The 24308-nt window shown below is 36.8% G+C and overlaps 1 protein-coding gene across 2 annotated transcripts in view; it reads right to left on the bottom strand.

Annotated features, from left to right (window-relative positions):
• Positions 1-24308, bottom strand: part of LOC121317487 (exostosin-1-like) — a 338142-nt gene that overhangs the window by 5753 nt on the left and 308081 nt on the right. For both annotated transcript variants that reach the window (XM_041253479.1, XM_041253480.1), the window contains 2 exons: positions 9188-9277; positions 1806-1966 (listed from right to left, as the gene is read on the bottom strand). In XM_041253479.1, coding sequence (XP_041109413.1) covers positions 1806-1966; positions 9188-9277 — 251 coding nt within the window. The remainder of the gene's footprint in view (positions 1-1805; positions 1967-9187; positions 9278-24308) is intronic.

The following is a 24308-nucleotide window of genomic DNA, read 5'->3' as shown; positions in this document are numbered from 1 at the left end:
GAAAAAGGACATGTAGAATTTTCAATAGGGCAGGCAGGATTGAAGTGAGACAACCCATGCTGTTAATGCATTTACTTTTAAAAAGGACTATGTAGTGATGCATGGGAGAGTCTTTCATGTGCATCACTAGTGATTGATCCAGAACAACACCTTTAACAAACCCATTAAGTGAGAGCCCCTCATAGGTTTGACATATTCCGAGCTGAAAAGCACCTGCAAACACAAAATACAGCCAGGGTATGGTAGCTGTTCAACCAAACCACCATTAGCGGCTGGCATTATAGGGGGTTTAACCTTTGAATCACTCAATACAAACACCCACTGCTAATACAAGACTGCCCCCAGCCTAAAGATATGCACCTGCTTTCAAAGTGAGAAAGTGGCACTGCTGGATTTAGAATGAATGGATCAAGCTCAATGCCCAGTCATTAATAAAACAAGGTGAAAATAGAATTTCATAATAGCCTTGTGCATCTTGCGTAAGGTGGAAACGTATGTAAATGCTGTTACTAGTGGTTTAGAAACCCCAAACAGGTTTTTAAATACCCAGACCACTAGAGAGAGAATATATAAGACACTTCGAAAGCCACTGCACAAAGGAATACTCTGGGACAAACCAGGGCCCTCAGACATTTGCCAAGGAAAACAAATTAAACCCATAACTTGAACTCTCAGTCAGTAATAACACCTATACATCAGCAGCTATTTAGTTCTAACAGGTATTGACAAAACCAAGTACATTTATTTTTCTTCTACATCTTTAACATCTGCAGAGTATGGGTGTGTTGACTGAAGCTAGTGTTTAGATTGGATTGTGAGAAACATCAATGAAGTCAATAGTATTGTGTTGGTAGGCAAAAACAGATTTGAAAGGTCACTTAGTCTTCCCCCTTTAATAAAAAAACAAACAAACAAACAAACCAAGAAAATAACATTGAATCTGCAATGGATACTCAACAGCTAATGTGTCTGCTTCACTGATATTACAGGGCAGCTGCCCACAGTTGTATGATACATCTATAGAGAGAAATCCCTCTATAGAAACCTTTAGACTCATACTACTGCTACAGTACTCACAACTGAGCAATCTTCTTAGCATGGGCTCACGTGTTTCTATACCTTGACGTGTGGCAGTCCATTCCTTTATACAATAAACGATAAGGTGCTTTAAGTTTGTGCACGTGTAAAGTCCTAACTTTTCTCTTTTTGAAAAACCTGTTTGATCGTTTAGCTAAATAAGTTATGCAATGTGTTTCCTGTCTATTATCATTCTTATTCTGGATTATTTTTTTACTTCAATGGTGTACTGGTCCTGGTACAAGTTTGTACTGGTAAAAGTTTTCCTCTGGAAAAGTGAATTTAGCCAGATAATAGGGCACAGCAGAAGATATCCACTCCTGTTCTTTTTTTAAATTATTGATTCATTTTAACGATTAAATTATTGAAACAGCAGGTTAGCACCCCTTTACGGAAATGTGATAAAACTCTGGAATTTCTGATCCATCCAATAAATACAATACCCTTTGCTAGCCTGCATCTTTTAATTTTTTTATTTTTTTTAGTGCACCCAATTATTTTTCCCCTGATTCTCTCCCCAATTTCTCTTTTACATACATATACATACATGTCTTTTTCGTGCACCGTTTTCTGATACCACACTCAGGTAGACAAGATTAAATCGATCAAATATAATTTTATCGATCAAAGCCCACCAGTGTGATTAATCAATTAAAACCACTAGTAAAAACACATACCACTTATGAATAGGGTGGCATATGTTCATGGGGTTGTAAAGGAGGACTTGCCTGTGATTAAATGATGCTCCTGTGAGAACCATGGAGTACTCATTTGTCCATTTGGAGGTGTATCCCCATTGCCCTTTACTGTTGTCCCAGTAATGACTACGAGCTGGATAGCCAACTATGCGGTCTGGGAAACTGTGCCAAACAATGAAGGAAAAGTCAACCTGAGGGTGAAATAAAAAATTTCATTTAAAAATAAACACGTTTACTGGATATATTTATATTAACTATTACTAAGAAAACAATGCAATGAATTGTCTACATTGAAATGTATTTAATACTTACAGTTTTTATGAATTCAGCTGTCATTTCTAAGTAGTATCTAAGTATATTTTGAGCTTGTGCAGGTACAAGACTGGAGCAATACCTACTGTATTACTAGGCATTACACACACACACACACACACACCCCATAAAACTTAAAATAATTGCTGGTTCTCAATATGCATCGGGTCTGCTGGCAAATCTTGTAAATAAACGCTGGGTCTTTGTTTAATGCTGTCATTGCCATTGAAGCTGAGGAAGATAAGGAGGAGCTTGAGCCTAATGAACTGCTAATAAGTGACAGTGATGAAAGTGAATCCCAGGATTAATACATAATGATAGAAAACACAATTTAAGGTAGGCCTACATGCAATGCATATTTGTTTAATGCAGTTATTACGTTATAAAAAGTTTGATAATTTTAAGCTTGCTGAAAGTAGGCCAGATACAAACCTCTTGGTGTATTTTAACCTGTTTTGTTGTATTAGCAATGTACAAGTTTGAGATTGATAATGATACTTATTGCTTTTATTGTTCATTTTAAAAAAAACATTTTAGACTTTTGTATTATTATTATTATGATGATGCTGAAAGCGTAGCCTACATGCTTGTATTCTGATACCCGCAGAGCTGTCTTTTAGTGGACTGAACTGTTATTATTATTATTATTATTATTATTATTATTATTATTATTAATAATAATAATAATGGCATATCTAATTCCATTTTTAAATACAAATTCGTACTTCTGCTTGATCATTTTCCAGTGTTTTGCATACTGTATCCTTGTTAACCAGTGCATATAATACCCTAATAATACTTTCGCTTTATACCTGAGCTTTTACAATACAATGTAATTTTGTTATAAAACAAAACTGTTGCTTACACACGACCTTTTAAAAAAGTTGCTGGACCTTAAAATAAAGTTGCTGGAATGTTTAAATTGAGTCACGATGTTGCTACAAGGTTGTGTGTTAATGGCTTCTCAATGACCGCATGAAGCAAGTGAAGCTAGTGATCTAATAAAAACGCGGGTCTCCAATACGCGGCAGGTCTGCTGGCAAATATTTTAAATAAACACAGGAGGCGTTTAATTGAAGTTAAAATTCTCAACAGAAAAGTGCAGGTAGTCTATGCGCAGCCAAGTGCAAACATTAAACTTGTTTTGCCAATTTCAGTTTATGAATAAATACTTCTAAAATGTATAGATATCGGTAGATGATCATTTTTTAAATACAAAATAAGCCTTAAAAATAACTGATAAAATATAATGAATTTAACATAAACTAAAAATGAAAATACACAAAGCTTTGTACCCTCTGCATGTATCACCCACCCACATGTACTGTAATATAACACTTAAGTTGAAACTTGAAATGACAAGTATTAATAAATATTACATTATGCAATAACTGCTGTAGACAAGGCGTTTCGTTTCAAGATATCCTAAAAAATTATATAAAAAAAACAACAGTACTATAAAAAAAATGTACAAAAAGGTCTTAGTCAAACAATACACAACAGGGACTGTCATTTTTAATGTAACAAGAATTATTGTTTTAATCTCCATAGTATTCTCTGAAGTCATCCCCATACTTTCCAGACCCCTCACCTACACGACCTGGCCATGATACATTGATAGACCTGGATTAGAACATATATGCCTGTTGTTTTAATTTACATTTACTTTGACTTATTAGGCCCTACTTATTCCATGACTATATATTATGTGTGCTTCGTTGCTGTGTCTGTCTATATTAATTACCATGAACTACTCCAGTTTTTTTCTTTGCTTGTTTGTGTTTCTGAGGTGATGGTAGATGAAATAGACCTGTGTGAAGCTACTGTCCCCTGCTGTAAAACAGCTGTACATTTAAAAAAAAAAAAGAAATTATATGATACAAATTCGAAAACAACAATTTTTGCCATCTTATTTACCCAATTAATACACAACTTCAGAAGTAGAAGCCAGTTCATCGTTCTTGACAAACGTATTTGTTAATCCTGCCTGTCATCTCCACTTGTTTCCTGCAGGTGGCTATTGCGTCCGCTCCCTCTGATTACTGATGTGAAATGATCAGGATCGCTCTGAGCGGCTCAGCAGGAGCAGAACTGAGCAAGTCATTAAATTGATTATTTTCTTGAGCTGCTCACTTACTTAGCATTGTGTGTTTGGGTCTGCCATTGGCTGATCGGAACGTGCAGAATCCGTGTGAGGAGAGAGACGATGCGACTGATACTGAGGAAAGTAAATAGTACTATAACAGCCTTTAACTTAGTGGTTTGCCAAGTTGCTGCATAGTTTACCGGTTACTGTTTATAATAAAAGAGAAATATGAACAACTCTACTTAGAAAATAGTTAGCTGTTTATTGTTTGAGACTGTCATCCGCCAGGTCTTTGATCGTATTTACTGACAAAGAAAACCATAGGGACGCTTCATTCAGGAGGATCTGCGACTCATCCGGATCCTTGTGCCATCCAAATCCAGCTGGTGGAATGGCCTGACGGATTTCTGAAAACGAAAAAATACCTGCTAACGCTAGCTGTTTCCAGCGGATGTGTGAGTTCCCTGCTACTAGCAGACTGTTGTAATGCAAATAACAATACAGTAAATGAGAAGGGGACCGAACAGCGGAGAGCCTAGTCTTTTTCAACAGTCGAGCGATGGTACCTGCTATATTTTTGATCGGGACTGAATCTATTTAAATGTTTTGAATGGAGATACAGTTCTATATTTTTGATCGGGACTGACTATATATAAAGGTTTTGAGCTCCAAATGAACGCCAAGGAAGTATTTATAGTAGGCTACCCAGCTAGGCTCCTCCCCCCTGGAACAGTCTAACTAATAAAAGTAATATTTTTGAATAAACAACAGATACTTTTCATTTTACTTACTTTGTATAATACATTTTACAAACAAAAATATCCAAACGCTGTTTATTCCGATAGCAGAGTAAAAAAAAAAAAAAAAAAATCACATTTTCCTTTTTTATTTTCCAAGGTCAAAACCTCCCCCTTTACTTCTGACGGTGTGCTCATCCTGACCTTTAATAACCTGGGACTACCGGCTGCGCCGTATCCATGATGGCCATCCGTATGCACAAACCTCCTTGCAACTTTATCGGTAAATAAATACATTTTTACATCTAGCTTTAACATACAGTTTTTCCTGGTTTTTAAACAATAGGCCTGTGACAGCATGGCGCTGAGTGGTGATATCAGGCCAAAAGCAGGAACTAAATACAAAAATAAAATAAAATATTTAAACAGAAACACAGATCACAGAGCAAAACAAATCACAAACACAAAATAAACTACACACAGGTCAGGCTGGGCAAATTGCTGTCACTGATCCTGTATTAGTTTTATCTTTCAATTTCTCGCTCTCGTGCCGCCTCTGAACACCCCACCCAGAGTACATTGAGCTACAGGTTTTTATACAGGTCACTTAATTAACTCGGGAGATGGCCACCTTCTGCACAAGGTTTTTTATTAATTATTCCTGGCAGAGGACAAGCTGCTACGTTGCCTCTGCCAGAACACACGCAAACAAAAAACAAGCAGCGCTTTGCTGTCATATATACAAATACAATACCATAAATAATAATAAACAAACACAAAATAAACTGCACAGGGGCAGAGGGGGAAACCCTGTTCTAAAAATAAACAAGCAATACATTTAAGCAGGGCATTCCTACCGCCTTTTTATCTTTATTTTTATTTTGGCATATATCATCTAAAAAAATACTTTTAAAAAATGGTTCTGTGGAAAAAATAATGAATGACTTAACCCTGCCTAGCCATTATCAAACAATATGATATAACGGTATTTCATATTGGGCTGGAAGGTGTGACATTATTCTATAGTTACAAACTCATTTTCTGTATAATTTATTTCAGCCAAAATAAAGTGCTGCCATTTAATAATTATAATTGAATCGAAAAGAAGCAGAATTTGTATTGAAAGGGTCCTCTGGTGCTAGGAGATTTAGGGCGTAGTTTTGAGTAGTGACCGATGGGTTAGAGCTTGGGTTTAGCTTAATATTATAACATTGCTTTTTAAATCTTATGATGATATGTTATTGGGCTGACTTCCTGTCTTAGCAAATCCTATTTTACATCAGAAAATCTTTTCATATCGTTTTTTCTCAGCACAGTAAAACTTTGCTATGCTTGTTTTTGTTCTTCCTCTGGTGAGACTGCTGCAGTAAGTTGATAGATTTTTAAAAGCCATTTTCTTTCTTTTATATTCTTTAGAACTGTTTTCGGTTATAAAAGATTACATACTGTAATGGTGTAATGGTGGTTTGTTTAAAAAAACCTTCAGAGGCCGTCTTTTTGGCAGACTTAGAAGAAACAAAGAGCATCATTATTTTGAACCAATTTGGAATATCTTGATTAGTACCATTAACTTTATAGTGCGACTTGGAATGTCTCCCCACGATGAAACAATAAAATATTTAATACGTTTACATTTTCAATGTCTGGAAAAGTTCTATGCCATCTCCTGTTAAAAGCTCTGCTTCCAAGTAGGCAAACTAAATACATCAATATTTCCAGGACAATAGCCAACCTAGTTCTATTGCTACAAAATCATATACACCCACCCCTCATTATATCTCCCCTCACTGTACTGCGGATTCGAATATATCACTGTCCTGTAGTTGGCTCCCCATTTTTACTGTCTAACTGCGTATGCCTTAGCGACAATATACATAGGCACTTAGAATTACTGTTTGTTTTAATTCGTATTGCACATCACAAACAAAAATATGCAAAACAATTTTTTAAAAAGCACAAGTATTGTACTGTTGCACAATAACACAAAACAAATTAAATATCTGCTTGCTGAAGCGGTTTTTATTTTAGCCAACGAGGTGTTCATATGTGGCAGAAATGCACTAGCAAAAGCCAAAAGGCAGTGGCGTCAGCTCCCTAGCAACAAGCCTCCTATGTTGGGAATGGATTCTTTCAATGCAGGGGGTTTGTGCATTTGAGAAAGGAGGGGAAGACTTGTGAAATTACTTGGAGACTGAAGTTGATGAGAAGCAATTACCCTCCACAGTACAAATTAAAACGGTGTGTTGCTTTTTATACAAAAAAATGAGAAAAAGTGGGATGCATAGAGGATTTATACTGGACCTTGATGCACCCGATTAAACAAGGGAGTGGTTGTACAGATTTGCAACAGGCTTACAGGAGATAAGGAAGTGTATTTCTGTTTCAGTAAAATTATGATTGTTCAATTTGTCAGTGGAGTTTTATGTATTTTGACCCATTGTCCAAAATCTAGAAAAGTATTGAACAATGACAGTATGATGACATCCAAAATTTTGAAAAAGAACATTCCACTCCGGTTGCCAAAAGTCAATGTAAACAGAGCCCCTGTCAAATGATTTCTTTAGAATTCAGTGCTTGCAGTTAGAACATCAAGGTAAGAACACGAGAACAAAAGAAAGTTTGCAGACGAGAGGAGACCATTCGACTCATCCATGCTTGTCCAGTTCCTATTAGCTGATTGATCTCTAAACTTTGTTCTCTTTCTACTGTATATCACCCATTTGACAATTGCAGCCCATGTTGTTAACATTAAATTTCATTAGCCACATTTCTGCCCAGGTCAGTATGCAGTCTAAATACTTTTGGATTTGCTGGGTGGCTGAAAATGTGTCTGCCATTTTGAAAGCTTAAAGCCAGATAGAAACAGAAATACTGGATATGACTAAATACCAGAGCAACAGAACCCTGAACTGTTCAGGATGATTGCAAATGTCATAAAGATGGACATTGGAAGCGGCTTGCTCTTTAATAGTGCAATACACTTTATAGTTAGTAGACTTTTCAAAAACACATACTTGCTGTCAACATTCTTGGCTTCATTTAACTATCTTAGATGCCAAATTTGTACCATTTATGAGCTGGTGCCACTGATTAAAAATGAAGATTCCAGTGTCAATTTTAACAAGGGAAAAACAATGTTTGGTATCCAATCGATGTGCCATATTTCCTCAGGGACTTATTACTGCCGTGCTGAGATGGGTTACACCTTGCCCCTGTATTATTTTGTATGGCCAATTGTTGCTCTATGATTTCAATGTATGTATTTGTGCATGGGTGTTTAAGGTTGTCAGGGAAAGGCTAATTGCCAGGGAAGTGGTTCACGTGCAGACTGTGCCTGGGCCCGATTGAATGATTAACAAGCAATTGAGCCCAGGCAGGGCTGCATAAGAGGTATCTCTCAATCATGGTTGTTGGGTTTTATTCAGAGGAGGAACGTAAGGTAAAGAACTAGAAATATAAACAATTGCTACTCATGCTGGATTTGGACCAGCATGATACTTGTTTGCTCACTGTGTTTATTTATTGTCTGTCTGTTTTGGCCACTGTGCAGTTTTGTTTTTGTGAAAATCTTTTGTTTAAACATTTTATTTATTCATTTATACCCTCAGTAGTGTCTGTCTCTTCCTGGTCTGATGTCACCCAAAAGCCATCCAGGTGACAAATATATATATATATTTTTTATTAGGTTGTTTTTAGTATATTTATGATCCATTTCAGTGGTGCTGCAGTTAGTATATTTTGGAAACTCAAAATTGCCATTTGTAGAACTTTTTGCAATGGATGTTCACTGACATAAATGATAATAAACAAGTTATTAATTTACTGCAGGCCGGTCCAAAGCAAGTTTTGCCATGAATATTGTTATTGGGAAAGATTACTTCCAACTACTGTTATATAGAGAGACACGGTATTCTTTTAACATACAGTATTGGTGATATTACACTACTTTTATTACACCTACTTTTTAATTTGCAGATTTCAGCTTAAAGCAGACAAAATGCTGCCTAAACAGGATGCATAGGAGGGAATGTAATTTTGTATTTCCACAGTGCTTACATATTCTATCTGAAAGCACAGATTTCTCTAACCTTTCTGAACTATAGAGGCTAAATCAGGTTCACCTCAGCAGGACCAGTCTTTCTTTTAAGGCAGGGAATACATTGTCACTGTCACTGTCGCTGTCATGATCAGAATAAGGAGGTTTGATTCCACTGGGATTATGACTCATAATGTGACAAAATCATTTGACCTCTTTTGTAAAATTAATTGGACCCTACCTCATTGGTTGATAAGACGGTGTCTTCATCCAAACTCAGGACTGCATCTGTCTGGATAATGTCATGGGGGAAAAAGCGACTGCTCATAGTCTGAAGAAAAAGAAACAAACAATAATAATAATAATAATAATAATAATAATAATAATAATAATAATAATAACAATAACACTGTGTAACAATTTTTTTTGTTTGTTCCTGGGTAGTAAGTGTTATTTCCTAATTGCTTATGCCTCAAAAGTATAGAAAATGGCTATTATTCCCCACAAACTTTGCTTTTGTGACCAGGACAGTGATATTTCAAAATATCACTATTTCCAATGGGAGAACGGGCAAATGTGTGTCTTTTCGTTCACATAAAGTCAGAAAAAAACAACATATGAACCCAAATTTAACATGTATTTATACTAAAGTAATACAAAAATGACTACAAAAGATTTAGAAGTGAGTAGTTTTTCGAGATTTATGATTATACTGTAAATAAAGTATAATCGTAAATCTCGAAAAACTACTCACTTCTAAATCTTTTGTAGTCATTTTTGTATTACTTTAGTATAAATACATGTTAATTTGGATTCATATGTTGTTTTTTTCTGACTTTATGTGAACGAAAAGACGCACATTTGCCCGTTCTCCCATTGGAAATAGTGATATTTTGAAATATCACTGTCCTGGTCACAAAAGCAAAGTTTGTGGGGAATAAAATCCATTTTCTATATTTTTGAGGCATAAGCAATTAGGAAATAATACTTACTACCCAGGAACAAAAATTGTGTTACATTTATATAGCACCTTTCATGCTAAAAACAGCTCAAAGCTCTTTACAAAGAAAATACAGAGAAAATAAACATGTATACTAAAGGAGAGAATTTAAAATAAATCTGACCACCTCAGATTTAAACAAAATTTTAACATGTTTATATATATATATATATATATATATATATATATATATATATATATATATATATATATATATATATATACACACACACACTAACTGCAAAATAGTTTTAAACTAAATAGTATTTACTTGAGTTACACTGGTTTCACAGTTTAATTTAAAGTCAGTTTACTGCATGTTTGGATTTTGTATGAATGTAATATAAACAATTCCTTGGTCACTTGTCTTACAAAGCGCATGCTTCATTCTCAAACATTCTTGTCATGCTGTTTATTTTCTAATATACATACGTTTCACTGCTATTGATTAAATTATCTTTGTGAGCACAATTGAACTAAGCATGTTGTACTCAAATTATAAAGGGCCATGCACTATTGTAACTGTTTATTGTACTATTCAAATGGAAGTGGTATCTGTTCCAGCTGCAGGCTATTTCAGGGGACTGTGCCCACCAGCCATGGAACATATAAAATTCAGATCAGATTTCTGGGCACAGTATAAATAAGCTGAAATATGTGAGGAGATTTGATACAAAGAGCCAAAAAGCCATTGCTCACGATCGATAATGGGTTTGGGCATTGGTGATCAAAACCAATTTATTTTTTATAGCTGAAGTCTGTCTCAGTAATAGCATTCTTAGTTCTCAGATCATGATTGATCATTTTCCTCTATTTGGCACTTCTGCACTGCCGAGACGGTCCCAGCTCCCCATTTTATAGCACGTGCCACATATGGTTTACAGGAATTCAGTTTTTAGGAGTTAAATGTTGAAATTCACTACTGGTACTTCTAGAAGCTGCTTGTGTATACATGTAAATACTGGAACCACTAAATGCATTAACTCGGATTGAAAAACATCACTAACCACTTTGCTGTGGAGAATGTATTTGTGTGGTTAATTTATGCATTCAGTCAAAGAGAGGAACTTCAGGAGGGGGGGGCAGTGTAGCAAGTATATAGCAAACATATTTTACTAACTTATAATAGTTACACTTATGTACTTTCCTGAATTCAGGAGCCTCTCTTTAGGTAAAGTTGCTTTCACCATAGATATAGTTGGAAGATCCAGCACCATCCACTCAACAGATACTGTACACTGTATACAGGTACTGTGCTGACAGCAATACCAAAGAATTTACTAGATGACACAAACCTTTTCTGAGTTATACTGCTGTGCTATGTGGGTCTATGATGAAAGAGAACTGAAGAGCTGATCAAAGCCCATTAACACAATATGTGGGTAATTGCAATAAAAAACTAAAAAACTGTGTAAATATAATATACTGTAATCTCCAACTGTCTTACAACAACAACTGGTAATATTTTAAATGTTGCTCACACAAATGGCCCTTTATCGTTCTGGAATTTCTTATGCTCTTACTTCAGAGTATGTCAGCTTTCATATTTCCTCCACTTCAGCTTGGCTGGCATGTGGGCAGTTTCCACTGGGACTCAATGATCAGAGCTCTTAACTAGTACACACAAATAATATATAACTGGATATACAATGAGGGTCACTGACAAAGTGCTACCTGGGGACATTCTGAAATCTGTCTGTTACTGGGAAGTACAGCCTTCCTGTATTTTACAAGTGTTTATATCCTTTTTTATTTATAAGGCTAACAATATTTTTGAAATTAACTTAATTAAACTTGGCATCCTATTCATATAAGTAGTTGATGTGATAAATGAAAGGGCATATTTTCTAGCTTTCATTTCACATAGGTTTATTAGATCATGTCAGGAACAGATATGGGGGAGAAAAAAGCTATAGATTTTTTTCAACAGCAAGCATACAATTTTGATACACTGTATAGCAGTAACAAAACCTGCTTATTATCTATTGCACATTTCACCTAAAGAACATAGCTATGCTCTGAAAAGCTTTTATAATGTAACTTGAAAGACATGATAAAAAAACAAAAAAAAAAAACAAGAAAAACCTCTGGATCAATCACTTACTCCTGACTGTTTCAGTACAAATCACAGATCAGAGTTCCATTTCTGAAACTAGCAGTTGGCATATTCCTAGTTTAGCATAACAGAATTATTAAAAGGAAGCCAGATCAGCATTTTAAATCAATTTTGTGAACATGCATTTGCATTCTGTAAATAAATATGTAACGTTTCAATGAAGCTGCCAATGCAAATTAAGTTTGTATCTTCATTACACAAATGGCTGACACCAAATAACTTTAAACAGAATGTCCCAGTTTTTTACTCACTCTATCACCCAATGCTGACTTTGAATCTCTCTCTCAATATACACTACATATTTTGCAAATGAAAGCATAAATGAGATGCCACATATAATTCCACATTTATCTGCAACTGTGAGTTGAAAGCGATTGATTGAGCAACCTGGTTTAAAACGACTCAGTCAGCCCATTAGGATTGCAGGCTGGCAGAACTGGTGGAGGAAATTATTTAATGAGCGTCCCTTGTGAAGGATGAAAGAGCCGAGTGCTTACCCTCAGACTGCGGAAAAGCTAATTTACAAAAATGTGATACAATATTTTATTTTATATTAAGATGTAAAGACTTAAGAAATCATCATCATTATTATTATTATTATTATTATTATTAGTCCTCTTTGGAGTGCGAGTGTGGGGTCCTTCACCAGCTGTCAACATTCTACTTAGCACCCTGTGGCAAAGTGACTTGCAGTGCGCTGGTGTAGTGGTGATGCAGTGCTCAGGAAGGACAGACACAGAACAGTTTACAATGAAAATAGCTCTTTACTTGGCTGGGTTGTGTGTGGGCAACTCTTAAATAATAGTAACAGCCTCTACACAGTGCAGTGCGGATTGCACGCTGGCTTCTCGCTACAGCTCCCAGATACTTCAGTCATCTAGCAATGACAAATACAACAATTACTAGACAGGACAAAACAAACAAAACATGCACGGTTAGTACACAGGGTTTTTCCTTGCAGGTCTTTGTGTAACCATAACACAAGGAACAGATCACTTGGCCACACCCCCGATATACCTTCAGTCCCGCACCTTCAGTAACAAGTGCAATCACGTCTCCTCCAATCCATGACTGACACATTGCCTACCGTATTAGGGCGATGACTTTTGGTATTGTGGCTCCGCCCCCTTCATGGATCAACGACTTCCAACTGACCCTGGAATGAACTGTCAAACCATCCAGTCCGGGGGCACACTGTTCCTGTTATACAATGCCCTCACAGGTCACACATCCCCTAAACAAAAGGGGGTGCTAAAAAAGCTAACACTTAGCACATTTTAAAGAAAAAGACTGATAAAAGGACTATAAAATAAATGTTTGAAAAGAACAGAACCAAAAGAAATGGTACAGAGCACGCCACTAAGGGCTCAACAACAGCCATCATATAACAGCGGACTCCGCATTGGTATGCTCCAAATTAATCGAGGACTGTACCAGGGCCTTGAACATGGCTCTGCAGTCAAAGAGACCAGTAGTCCTATTTAATGGCCAATAGGAGGACCACACCAGCTACTTGGTAGCAGCTGGTGCACCAGCTTCCCAATTGCAAAAACTGGCCATTAACTAATTTAAAGAAAAACCAGTCAAAAAGACTGTAAATTAAATTCTCAATACAAAGAGGGGGTAGGTACAGAGCACGCCACCCAGAGCCCACTGGTCAACAAAAGCCGTCGTGCCACCAGCAGACTCCGTGTGGGCGTGCTCTAGAGAAACCCCTGGACCAGACCAGGGCCCTGAACATGGCACTGCACTCAAAGAGACCAGTAGTGGTAGTAGTAATAGGGTTAATACATACTGTTTTCAAAGTTTGGAGAACACTATAAACTGAATTTGACAAACGTTACACTTGTGGGCTGACAGTCAGATCAGGTTTTAAAAGACTATTAGATGTTGCTGCTGCCAGTTGACCTCAAATTCATTCATGATGTGAGGGCAGGGAGAGTTAGTTATCCAACACTTGAAATTAAATGAAAGCAAAATCATGATTTATGTTGTTTCCATTAGGTAACTGGCCTGGAGCAAAAAATAGAAAAAAAAATCAATAAAATATTATATTTTTGTAGAACTGTGCAAATGACCTCTGGCTAGCCTGGTTTGTGTTTTTTCAGTGCACTTTTTTTTTTTATTATAAAACAATATTGCCATTTATTGACTTTTTTTTGTGTGTTCATTATTTGTTAGTCAGCTTATTAACAGAAACATGACATCAAACTTGAGACTGAAAATGTGTTCAGAAGAGCTTCACGTTATATTAAACTCTGTAGTGCCATATTACTATAAAAGGAAGATACTCTTCAGAGATTGAGTTTGACACTAGTTAAACTTAACAAAAGTGAAATCTTAAGTGATAGTACTGAACCATACAAACATTCCATTCTGCACTGAAGAATTCTCAAAAGAAAACGATTGCAATTCATGCTGGAGTTTTTTATTTTAATATTAGCAATTGTCGATCAGTGTGAATGATAACCACCATAAACCAGCACCTATGACAGTAGAACAACAAATCTTCTAAAAAAGCAAGGAGTCTAAAATCTGCAGCTACAGCAGCTGACTTAGTAGACTCAAATGGCCTATTAATCCTATTTACCTTTTTTTTTTTTTTTTTTACAACGCAAGCAACTTTACGGCTTTCAAGGAGTTATTGTGAAATTTAAGCATTTTGATTGGTTGCCATTCACTCAGTTGTAGACATCACTTTACATAGGCCTTTTTTATTTTTTTATTTTTTATAAACTTGACTTGATGTGTTCCTATCTGTGTTCCATAGTAACCATCACCCTATCTACACTCTGTAATTAGTTATAAGCTAGTTTTCCATTTGACCTTAAGGAGTGGTCAAAGGTCAAGTCAATATCAAGGTATTTTTTAATAGACCATACTCTTTTCCCATAGGCCTCCACTACTCTGAAGTTTTAAGTTTTTTCTAGAGCAATTCTGAAATTTGATTGGCTCACGGTAGCCTTGTTTTCTTGGTGTAGCAACTTAATTTAGACAAACTTTAAAGAAAACCATACTTGGATCATGTATACCAAGTTTTGCTTTGATCAGATTAGCAGTTTTGGAGTAGACATTTGTGTGTTAATTAAGTTATCCAACATGGCCACCATACCACTGAACCAATCATCTTCATTTCGAGCACGGTGCATTTTGGACAATCCCTAACCATGTATACCAAGGTTCAGAACTCTGCAATAAATAGTTTCCAACAAGAAGATGTTTGTAAATTGTCCACAATTTGTCGTAAAATCCAATATGGCTGCCAAACCATGTGACCAATCATGTTCATTGAGCTGTGGACATGGGGTTATAATGGACTCATCATTGAAAGTAACTCACCAATGTGAGGCAAATAAAACATTAGTCTATATTGCAAAAAGTGTGGAATACAAGTCTAGGGAGGTTATGCTACAATTATACAATGCCCTAGTTAGACCCCACCTAGAACACGGTGTGCAGTTTTGGTGACCTTGCTACAAAAGACAAATGCACTCAAAAAGATACAAAGAAGGGCAACTAGGCTGATCACAGGACTTTGTAGCATCAGTGGGTCGTATGTATAAAATTAACAGAATTGAAATATATAGAGGGGGGTCGTAAGCCATTCTCTGTGTCTACTTGGTTTCTAGTCACAACTCCCCTAATAACAAAGAATGCTTTTAAAAAGAGTTGTAACCTAACTGGTGGACAAGTGTTTTATCTTTCCCTATAACTGAATGAATCATTTAGGTGTCACCAGTATCTTGCTGAAGGGAAGCCAGACAGTTTTGACTATGCTTTGACACCTTGGACAGAGAACAGTACCTTTCATAAATACAGGAGACTGGGCGAAACCACAGACCAATTGAGAACAATGGGCTGTCTGTTGACGAGAACAACCAACAAGAAATGCCCCACATAGATTCGGGCACAGCCCAGAATAAACAACTGACCAATCATAGGATGGAAGTGAGAATCACAAATGCAGCCACGCAACTTTCAAAGGACATGCTGCCCATGCATGCTTCCCACACTAAGAAAGCTCCCCACACAAGGAACAGGGCTCCAGGCAAGAGTAAGAAAGTTTCTGAAGTTATGGGAGCATAATTTCTCGAACTCACAGAAGGCAAGGAAGAACCAATGTTCTGAAGAATGGCTAAAATTAGATTTGAAGCGAGCCCTAGCTCTTTGCCCTACGAGAGACTGAAAACGTATACAGGACACTGACTTGATTTGAAAGCAGGTCTTTGTTTCCACGTCACTCCATGAAAAGGATGGAAGCATAGCCAGCAGCTGAGCCTAAGGTAATTTACTAGATGTACAGAAGAATTGCAATGAGAACACTTCTATGAACTATATAACTTTCCAATTGCAACACATTATCTGAACTGAGTTACGTCTGATCAACTGAACTATTTCCAGTTGGAAAACTGCCGATAACAAAGATAATGTTGCAAGACTTGGACATCAACAAGCTGATCTCCATTTGAAAGAACTATGTGTTTACTGTGAGTCGACTAAATACAATGCGTACTTCAAGCAAAGTGTCGTCTTCTTTCATTGGAACTTCAGATCCAGACAGATAGCTGCAGTGTTCATCACCAAAGCTGACTGACTTCTTTGTTGAAAATTGATAAGTATGTAGCATATTAAATACTTTATGACTCGAGAAAGTAAATATAGTAAATGCTATCCAGTTAGTGGATAAACTGTTGTAGAAATAGACTATAACTTCCTGTTTAGAGTGTGTAAGAAATGTATTTTGTTTGTTGAAACAAAGGAGTTAAATCATAAATGCAGATAATTTGATCATTGCCCCATGTCTGAGTTAATTTGAATATATATCCAGTTGAGTTTGATAACATATTATTAGTTTGGTACATCATGTCTAAACTAAATTAACATGGTAAAACTAAGTAGGTAAATTAAGTACTGGAATGTTGGACTCTGTTCTGAATCTATGGTTATTGTAATCGTTTGACTATGAAATCAATGAACTGTATACTACTCACACATATCTCTAACCAATAACCTTTCCTTTCTGTAATATTAGATTAGTTGTGCACCCCTTTTTATTCTTAAATAAACTATTGTTTTATATTTCTGACACGTTGTATGAATGTCAGTTATTGTCAAGGGAATCAGAGTTCTACATGATCCACAACTTAAATATGGTATGTCTCATTTCTTACATTTGGCCGTTCTTCTAGAGACTAACTATAATTTAAATAAATTGTATACCTAATTCACTACATTTTGGAGGCTCCTTTGGGAGATCATAGACTGAAATGAATTGGATTCCATTGACAATAATTTGTTAAACACACGTTCAGAAATACTAAAATGAAATGGCACTATGCAAATACTGCTGTGTCTCACAGTCGGCAGACTGAAAGCTAGTTGAGTGCTGTTCATATTAAATCAGCTGCAAGCAGATTTTGGTTGAAAGTAATTAGATATAATTATTTTGCTGGTACTGCTTTGAATAACAATGGCATCATTGTTTTGTGAATTTTAATGTTTAGTCCAGACAGTAACAGAGGATGAAGTCCCTGTTAGTGTTGAAAGTATACTGGATGTTAATTTTAAGTGTGGCATTAAACAAATGCTGTCTCAAAAAGGAGATCCTGGGTTCGGATAGGAGATGGAAATGGTCGAACCATTTAACGTTTACTCTGAAGGAGTTAAAGAAAGCTAAAAATATTGAATGTGAACAAACTGATTTGGTTGAAATAACAACTGTAAAAGGAGCTGCCCGAATCAGTGAGGTGGTAATTTAGGGGAGAGATGAGTTAAAATTGAAATATTTATCAGTAGTCTGTGAAAAAAATGCTTTGGAAAATAAGTTTGATGCATTGGTAAATCTGAGAGAGAAAGGCATTGTGTACTGTAATCGAAGAAAAGCAGTCTTTTTGGGATCAACTTGCTTCGCTAAACAGGGTGCAAGCACTAAGAAACAGCTGTGTTAAACAGCATAACAGCGAAAACTCCTGGCAGCTGCACAACAGACTGCGGCAAAATTGAGTTCAGCTCGGGCATTCTTCTCGCTGTTCAGACTACCTCTCTGGTGACCAAAACAATAAACTCTGGAAATACACAACAATGTGTAATGCGTGGAGGTAATAATAACAATGGGTTGCAGCCCAAACAATAAACACACGTTATCTGCCCCGCAATAATAAAGGACATGATGGTTAGTGATAGCAGGTTATTTTGTGACTGTGGTGTAGTGCTATTCCGGCTTTGTGCTGGCCCAAGGCAACAGCTCCAGATACATGTTAGCCACCTGGTGGTTTACAAACAAAGACATCTACTAACAGGTCACAAACAAACAAAATACTCCCTCACTGTCAGGCCAGCCCATGCAAAGAAATGTATTTTCACTGATTAGTGCCCTCACAGGTCGGGAGGGAGATTTACAACCAAGATTCATTGCATTTCTGTCACAGTGTCCAAGGAATTATAACGAAAGGCTGAGAAACACGTATTTTTCTGGACAAAATTATCCAGGAATGGAAGAGGACATTTTCTTTAAAAGATTGATTGTTGCTAATTTGTTTCCTGCAGACAGGGAAAACATTATGCTACTTGTAGATTATGGCTGCACGAGCAGCCAAGAAATTCGAAAAATGGCACAGATTGTGTGGAAACACCAGCAAAGCTGTGGCTCGCAACCAGCCAACAGGGAGGACCCTACGTTAGCAACCCCCGGTGGATGAGGGGACCCTCGCTCGAGTTTAGTGCAATCATATCTACACAATGGGAGTTATCGCCACACTAAATCGAGACAAAAGCCCCTAGGTAAAATTGAGACATGGGATAAGCATGAACAGAGCCCCTGAGAGTCGACGTCCAGGTCAGTCTGATCTGGGTGTGGCTGGGGCAAGCTTTGAACAAGACGTACTCTCTTTCCTGCCAGCGGTAGATGTGAATCGGGTTACAATACCCAGGCAGTGATATGGCCCCCTGATGCATGACCAATCAGGGACACTCCCCACTCCGATCTCAAATTGAGAATGGGGGGTGGGGTGGGAACTGCTGGAAGACGAAGCGTTTTTTATTTTTTATTTTTGTTGGTTACCTCAAAACTGAGTAATCAGAGTGTCTCTTTTAGCTAGTTTAATGTATGTCCAGAATCTGGAATGATACTTAACAACCCGAGTGCATGCAGTGTTTACTGTCCCAAGAGTGAAGTAAATAAATCACAGTTAATTTGACAATTAGTTTGATATCCCATGCTATTCTTGATGGTTTGGTTATGAGACTGACGTGTGCAAAACAATTTAATGTAACATAAAGGTATGAATGGATCAGTACAATGATTACTTAATTCTCCATGGAGATTTAGTTCTCTTGGTGAGCAAGCAATTTGTTCCTGAAAGCATGAAAGCTTTCATTGCCAGAGGCGTTATGATGTGTCACATGGATACTGTCTCAGAGATTCTCTTAATGAACAAATAAGTTGTTCAGGAAAGTTTGTAAACTTATAGCCTAGTGGTTCATACTGAAGCTAGAATGAATTCTCGACATTTTAAGGTGTAAAGTATTTCACTTGTGAAAGATGTTACATAACCTAAATCTCCTGTGGGAACACAGTGATAAGGTATAGTGACTAGTGTGCTGATGAGCTGCTGTATGAGTTTGATCTGCAAGGTTACCAAAAATATTTTTGCAATACACAGTTAGTTATTCTGACTAATTATGATGAGGAAATATTTGTGTGTAAAGAGTCAACACAATACTGACCTCCCCACATAACCCTGCTTATGATTTGGATACTGTATTACATAAATCAGTTAAATTACTGGATATGTTTTTAAAAAAGATTGGTAAAGCTGTGACTTAGGAGAAGTCTGTAATCAATGAAACATTGTTGTTTTCGAGTTAACTGAAATTGGTAAATGTAACATTCACCATTCTATAAGAATGGCTCACTGATGTTTCGTCTCTAGGTTGAGGAGGTGACAGATATTGGTATGTGTACTTTGTCTAACAGGTAGTCTTTCAGTATAAATCTATTGCTAAGAAAACATGATAGATGTGGTCTGTGTTGCTGTATATTGTTTGTCATAAGGACCTGTAAGTGAGTTTGACTGAAGATATTAAGGTTAGATTACAGTAATTCCATTCCTATGTATGCTGGTTGTCATATATTGAAGACATGTTTTGCACACATGTAAATGTTGAACTATAATTTCGTAAGACCATGCCTATTTCCCTATTAAGTAGCTTATTGGTCCCAGAATCTCATCAAGCAGCTTATTGAAGGATCCCAAGGTGCCAGCTTCAACAACATTACTGGAGAGTTGCCTCCTATTTTCTGTTCGGAATACCCCTTTATCTAACTCCCCCTGGTCTTCGTTTCTTTTTTCAGGTAGAAAAAGTCCCTTGGGTCGACATTGTCAATACCTTTTAGAATTTTGAAAGCTAGAATCAGATCGCCATGTTGTCTTCTCGGTTCAAGACTGAATAGATTAAATTCTTTAAGCCTGTCTGATATGACATGTCTTTTAAACCCGGAATAATTTGGTCGCTCTTCTTTGGACTCTTTCTACAGCAGCAATATCCTTTTTGTAGCGAGGTGACCAGAAATGAATACAATATTCTTGATGAAGTCTTACTAATGCACTGTAAAGTTTTAACATTACTTTCCTTGATTTAAATTCAACACTTTTCACTATATACCCAAGCATTTTGTTGTGCTTTTTTGTAGCTTCCCCATGTTATCTAGATGAAGACATTTCTGAGTCAACATAAACTCCTAGGTCTTTTTCATAGATTCCTTCTTCAATTTCAGTATCTCCCATATGATATTTATAATGCACATTTGTATTACCTGCGTGCAGTACCTTACACTTTTCTTTATTGAATGTCATTTGCCATGTGTCTGCCAAGTTTTGAATCTTGTCTAGATCATTTTGAATGACCTTTGCTGCTGCAATGGTGTTTGCCACTCCTCCTATTTTTGTGTCATCTGCAAATTTAACAAGTTTACTTACTAAACCAGAATCTAAGTCATTAGATTAGAAATAGCAGAGGAACTAATACTGATTCCTGTGCTACACCACTGGTTACCTCACTCCATTTTGAGGTTTTTCCTCTAATCAGTACTTTCTACATGTTAACCACTCCATAATCCATGTGCATGCAGTTCCTTGAATCCCTACTGCATTCAGTTTGAGAATTAATCTTTTTGTAGGACTTTGTCAAAAGTTATCTGAAAATCTACATAAACCATATCATATGCTTGCCTACGCTTCATTCTCCAAAAAATCAAGCAGGTTAATTATACACGATCTCCCTTTCCTAAAACCACGCCGACTGTCTCAGGATACTGTTACCATAAGAGTAGTTTTCCGTTTCGGATCTTATTATAGTTCCCATAAGGACCTAAAACACTAGGAACATTAAAAAAAATGTCCTACCTTCCATTCTAAACTAAATTGATAGGTCAAATGGCCCTTTTTTGTTCCCAAATGTTTCTTCTGTTCTTATTAGGAGTGCTGCTAAGTTTGGTTAAGCAGTCTTCACAGCTGTAAGTAATTAGGGATCCCAAAGGAAACTCCAGGGTGTGTACATCGGCTCAAGATATAAAACCACACATACAATACATAAAACAGACCACTACAAGAACATTTTTGCAAGGAATAAGGCAGATGAATGCTGTTCAACAGCAGACATCTTTGCTTTGAAGCCCAATGCAGAACTAATTTGTCTATCCTAGTCAGAAACTTGTGGGATACTTTTTAATCTGAAGCCAATTTTCCTTTTCTTGAATAATGGTGGAAAAAAGAGGTTAAAAAATTTGGTATGGAAAATGAACTGAATCATGTAACCTTGTTCTCTCAAAGTTTCCCAAGGCTACAGTAACAGTGAGATAACTTGACATGGCTTTATTTTCTGCATCTGTCCCCTCTCTGCTACCATACATGATTGAAAGCTATAATGAAGCTAAGTGTTGTAATGTTTGGAAAAAGATTACTTTGACAGAGATTATGATTTATTTATTTATGCAAAGTGTCCGGCTCTTTGCGTTGCCTCAAACTTTGTTTTAAAATGAACCCTGCAGTTAGCACAGGGTTTGATAAATGTATAAATCATATGCAGACAAAAACAAACAAAAAAGTGTTAAGATCAGTCAATATTGCTAATACTTCATAGAGGTTTTCAGGTAAATATATATATTACTAAACAAAGAGTCAGTTTGAAGTTTTAAAGTGTAAAGCTGGAGAAGTATACACTACAGATAACGTCCTGTACATCAAAGTTTGAAAAAACTGGTGCCATGTAAAATAAATATAGACACAAACAGGAAGTGACATACATTGAACATTTCTTACATGATTCATTATATAGAAATCGGCTGGAAATAAAATCTCCCCAAACTCTATTATTAGCAGCCTTAAATAAACACCATCTAAAGTGCCTGTATCAAAACAAAAAAACAAACAAAACATTGGACTTTTACTATGTGCTTTTAAGTGTTACAGAACACTCTGCAGTGTTTACAAGAAATGCATCCTGTACTTTTGCTGTACGCCATGTTGTCCAGTGATATGTTTTTAAACTTAATCACGATTGTTTCTCTTCTAAGCATCGTATTGCATCCAGATCCTGTTCCTTCCTGCAACAACGCTGGTACTCTCATTGAAATGAACGGTGTATTGTGGTAACAGAAAACAAGCAATTGTTGTAACAGGGAGCATGATCTTAATACTCTCAATTGTTATAAGAAAAAATATCGGTAGCAGAGAGAGAATGAATCCCAGTTAACAATCTCCCTCGCTCCCTGTGAGGGCATGGTATAACAGGAACAGTGTGCCCCGGACAGGATGGTTTGGGAGTTCATTGCAGGGTCAGTTGGAAGTCATCCACCCGGAAAGGGGGCAGAGTCACAATACCAGAATTAATGCAGAAGGTGATGTGTCAGTCATGGATTGGAGGATACGTGATTGAATTCGCTGCTGAAGGGGGCGTGACTGAGGGTATATCAGGGGATGTGGCAAAGCAATCTGTTCCTTTGTTATGGTTACAGAAAGACCTGTAAAGGATGTACAAACAAAAAGTACTGAGTGTTTAGTGTTATCTTATCTGACTGTTTAACTGTTATTTGTTATTCTAGATGCCTAACTATCTAGGAGCTCTCGCGCTAAGCCAGCATCAAACACGAATATCTGCACTACTGTTGTCACCAATTATTGTATTAAATCACCACTTGCACTAGGAGAACTCACTATTTATTTATTTATTTAGCATTTATTATAGCGCCTTTAACTAAGGCGCTTTACATGTTTTTAGAATTTGTATAAACTGAAAAATGGGTGAAGAAATAGGGTAAGGTTATTGGAGTAGGGTGAGGAGATTAACAGCTATATGAAAGCAAGGGACTAGGTCAAGGTCAGGCAGGCAAGGTCATAATGGGGTCAGGGGCCAGCAGTAAGGGTAGGATGGGCTGGGGAAAAAAGATGAGTTTTAAGGGAGGAGCGAAAGCTGTGTAAAGTGGGGGACTGTTTTAAGATGAGTGGGAGTTTATTCCATTGAAGGGGTGCAAGAAGAGAGAATGAATGGAAATGAGATTGGGCACAGGGTGAGGATGGAACAGAGAGGGACAGTAGTGATTGCGAGGACGAATATAATAGGAAATGAGTGCAGCCAGATAAGGTGGGGCAAGGCCATGGGGAGATTTGTGGAAGTGTTGGAGGTTAAATATAATACAGGCAGCAGCATTTTGAATTTGTTGAAGCGGTGTAAAAGCGTAGGAGTGGAGACCAAGGAGGAAGGAGTTACAATAATCAAGCCAGGTGAAAATGAGACTTGTGATCGTGTGTGTATAAAGTGTGTGTCATTATTAGTATTATTTCGGGACAACCCCGTATTTTAACTGTGCTATACACATAGCTGTGTAGAGCCAGGTATTATTTATGCAACAATTATGTAACAAGCAACCCAGCACAAATAAAGAGCTGTTTTTCACCGTGAACAGTGTTGTATTTGTTATTACTGAGAACTGCATCACCTCTACACCTGCGCACTGCAATCCAGTTTGTCACAGTAACACTTTAAAGTAAGTGTCTGTTCATGATTATTTCATGTATATTAAAGGGAAATATTATGAAGTGATGAAAAGCATGCCATGACCTCATGCTTGTGACTTGAATTCAATAGGAATTTCATTTGAAATCAGTAGGAAATCATGTGTTAGTTACATTGGGATTACAGACACTTATTTTAAAGTGTTACCAAAATATCTTACTTCTGGGAAAAGCA

This window comes from Polyodon spathula, chromosome 6, assembly GCF_017654505.1.
Source record: "Polyodon spathula isolate WHYD16114869_AA chromosome 6, ASM1765450v1, whole genome shotgun sequence".
In the NCBI taxonomy this organism is placed as follows: Eukaryota; Metazoa; Chordata; class Actinopteri; order Acipenseriformes; family Polyodontidae; genus Polyodon; species Polyodon spathula.
The sequence above is the reverse complement of the archived record's forward strand: the minus strand, read 5'-3'. Positions and strand labels throughout refer to the sequence as shown.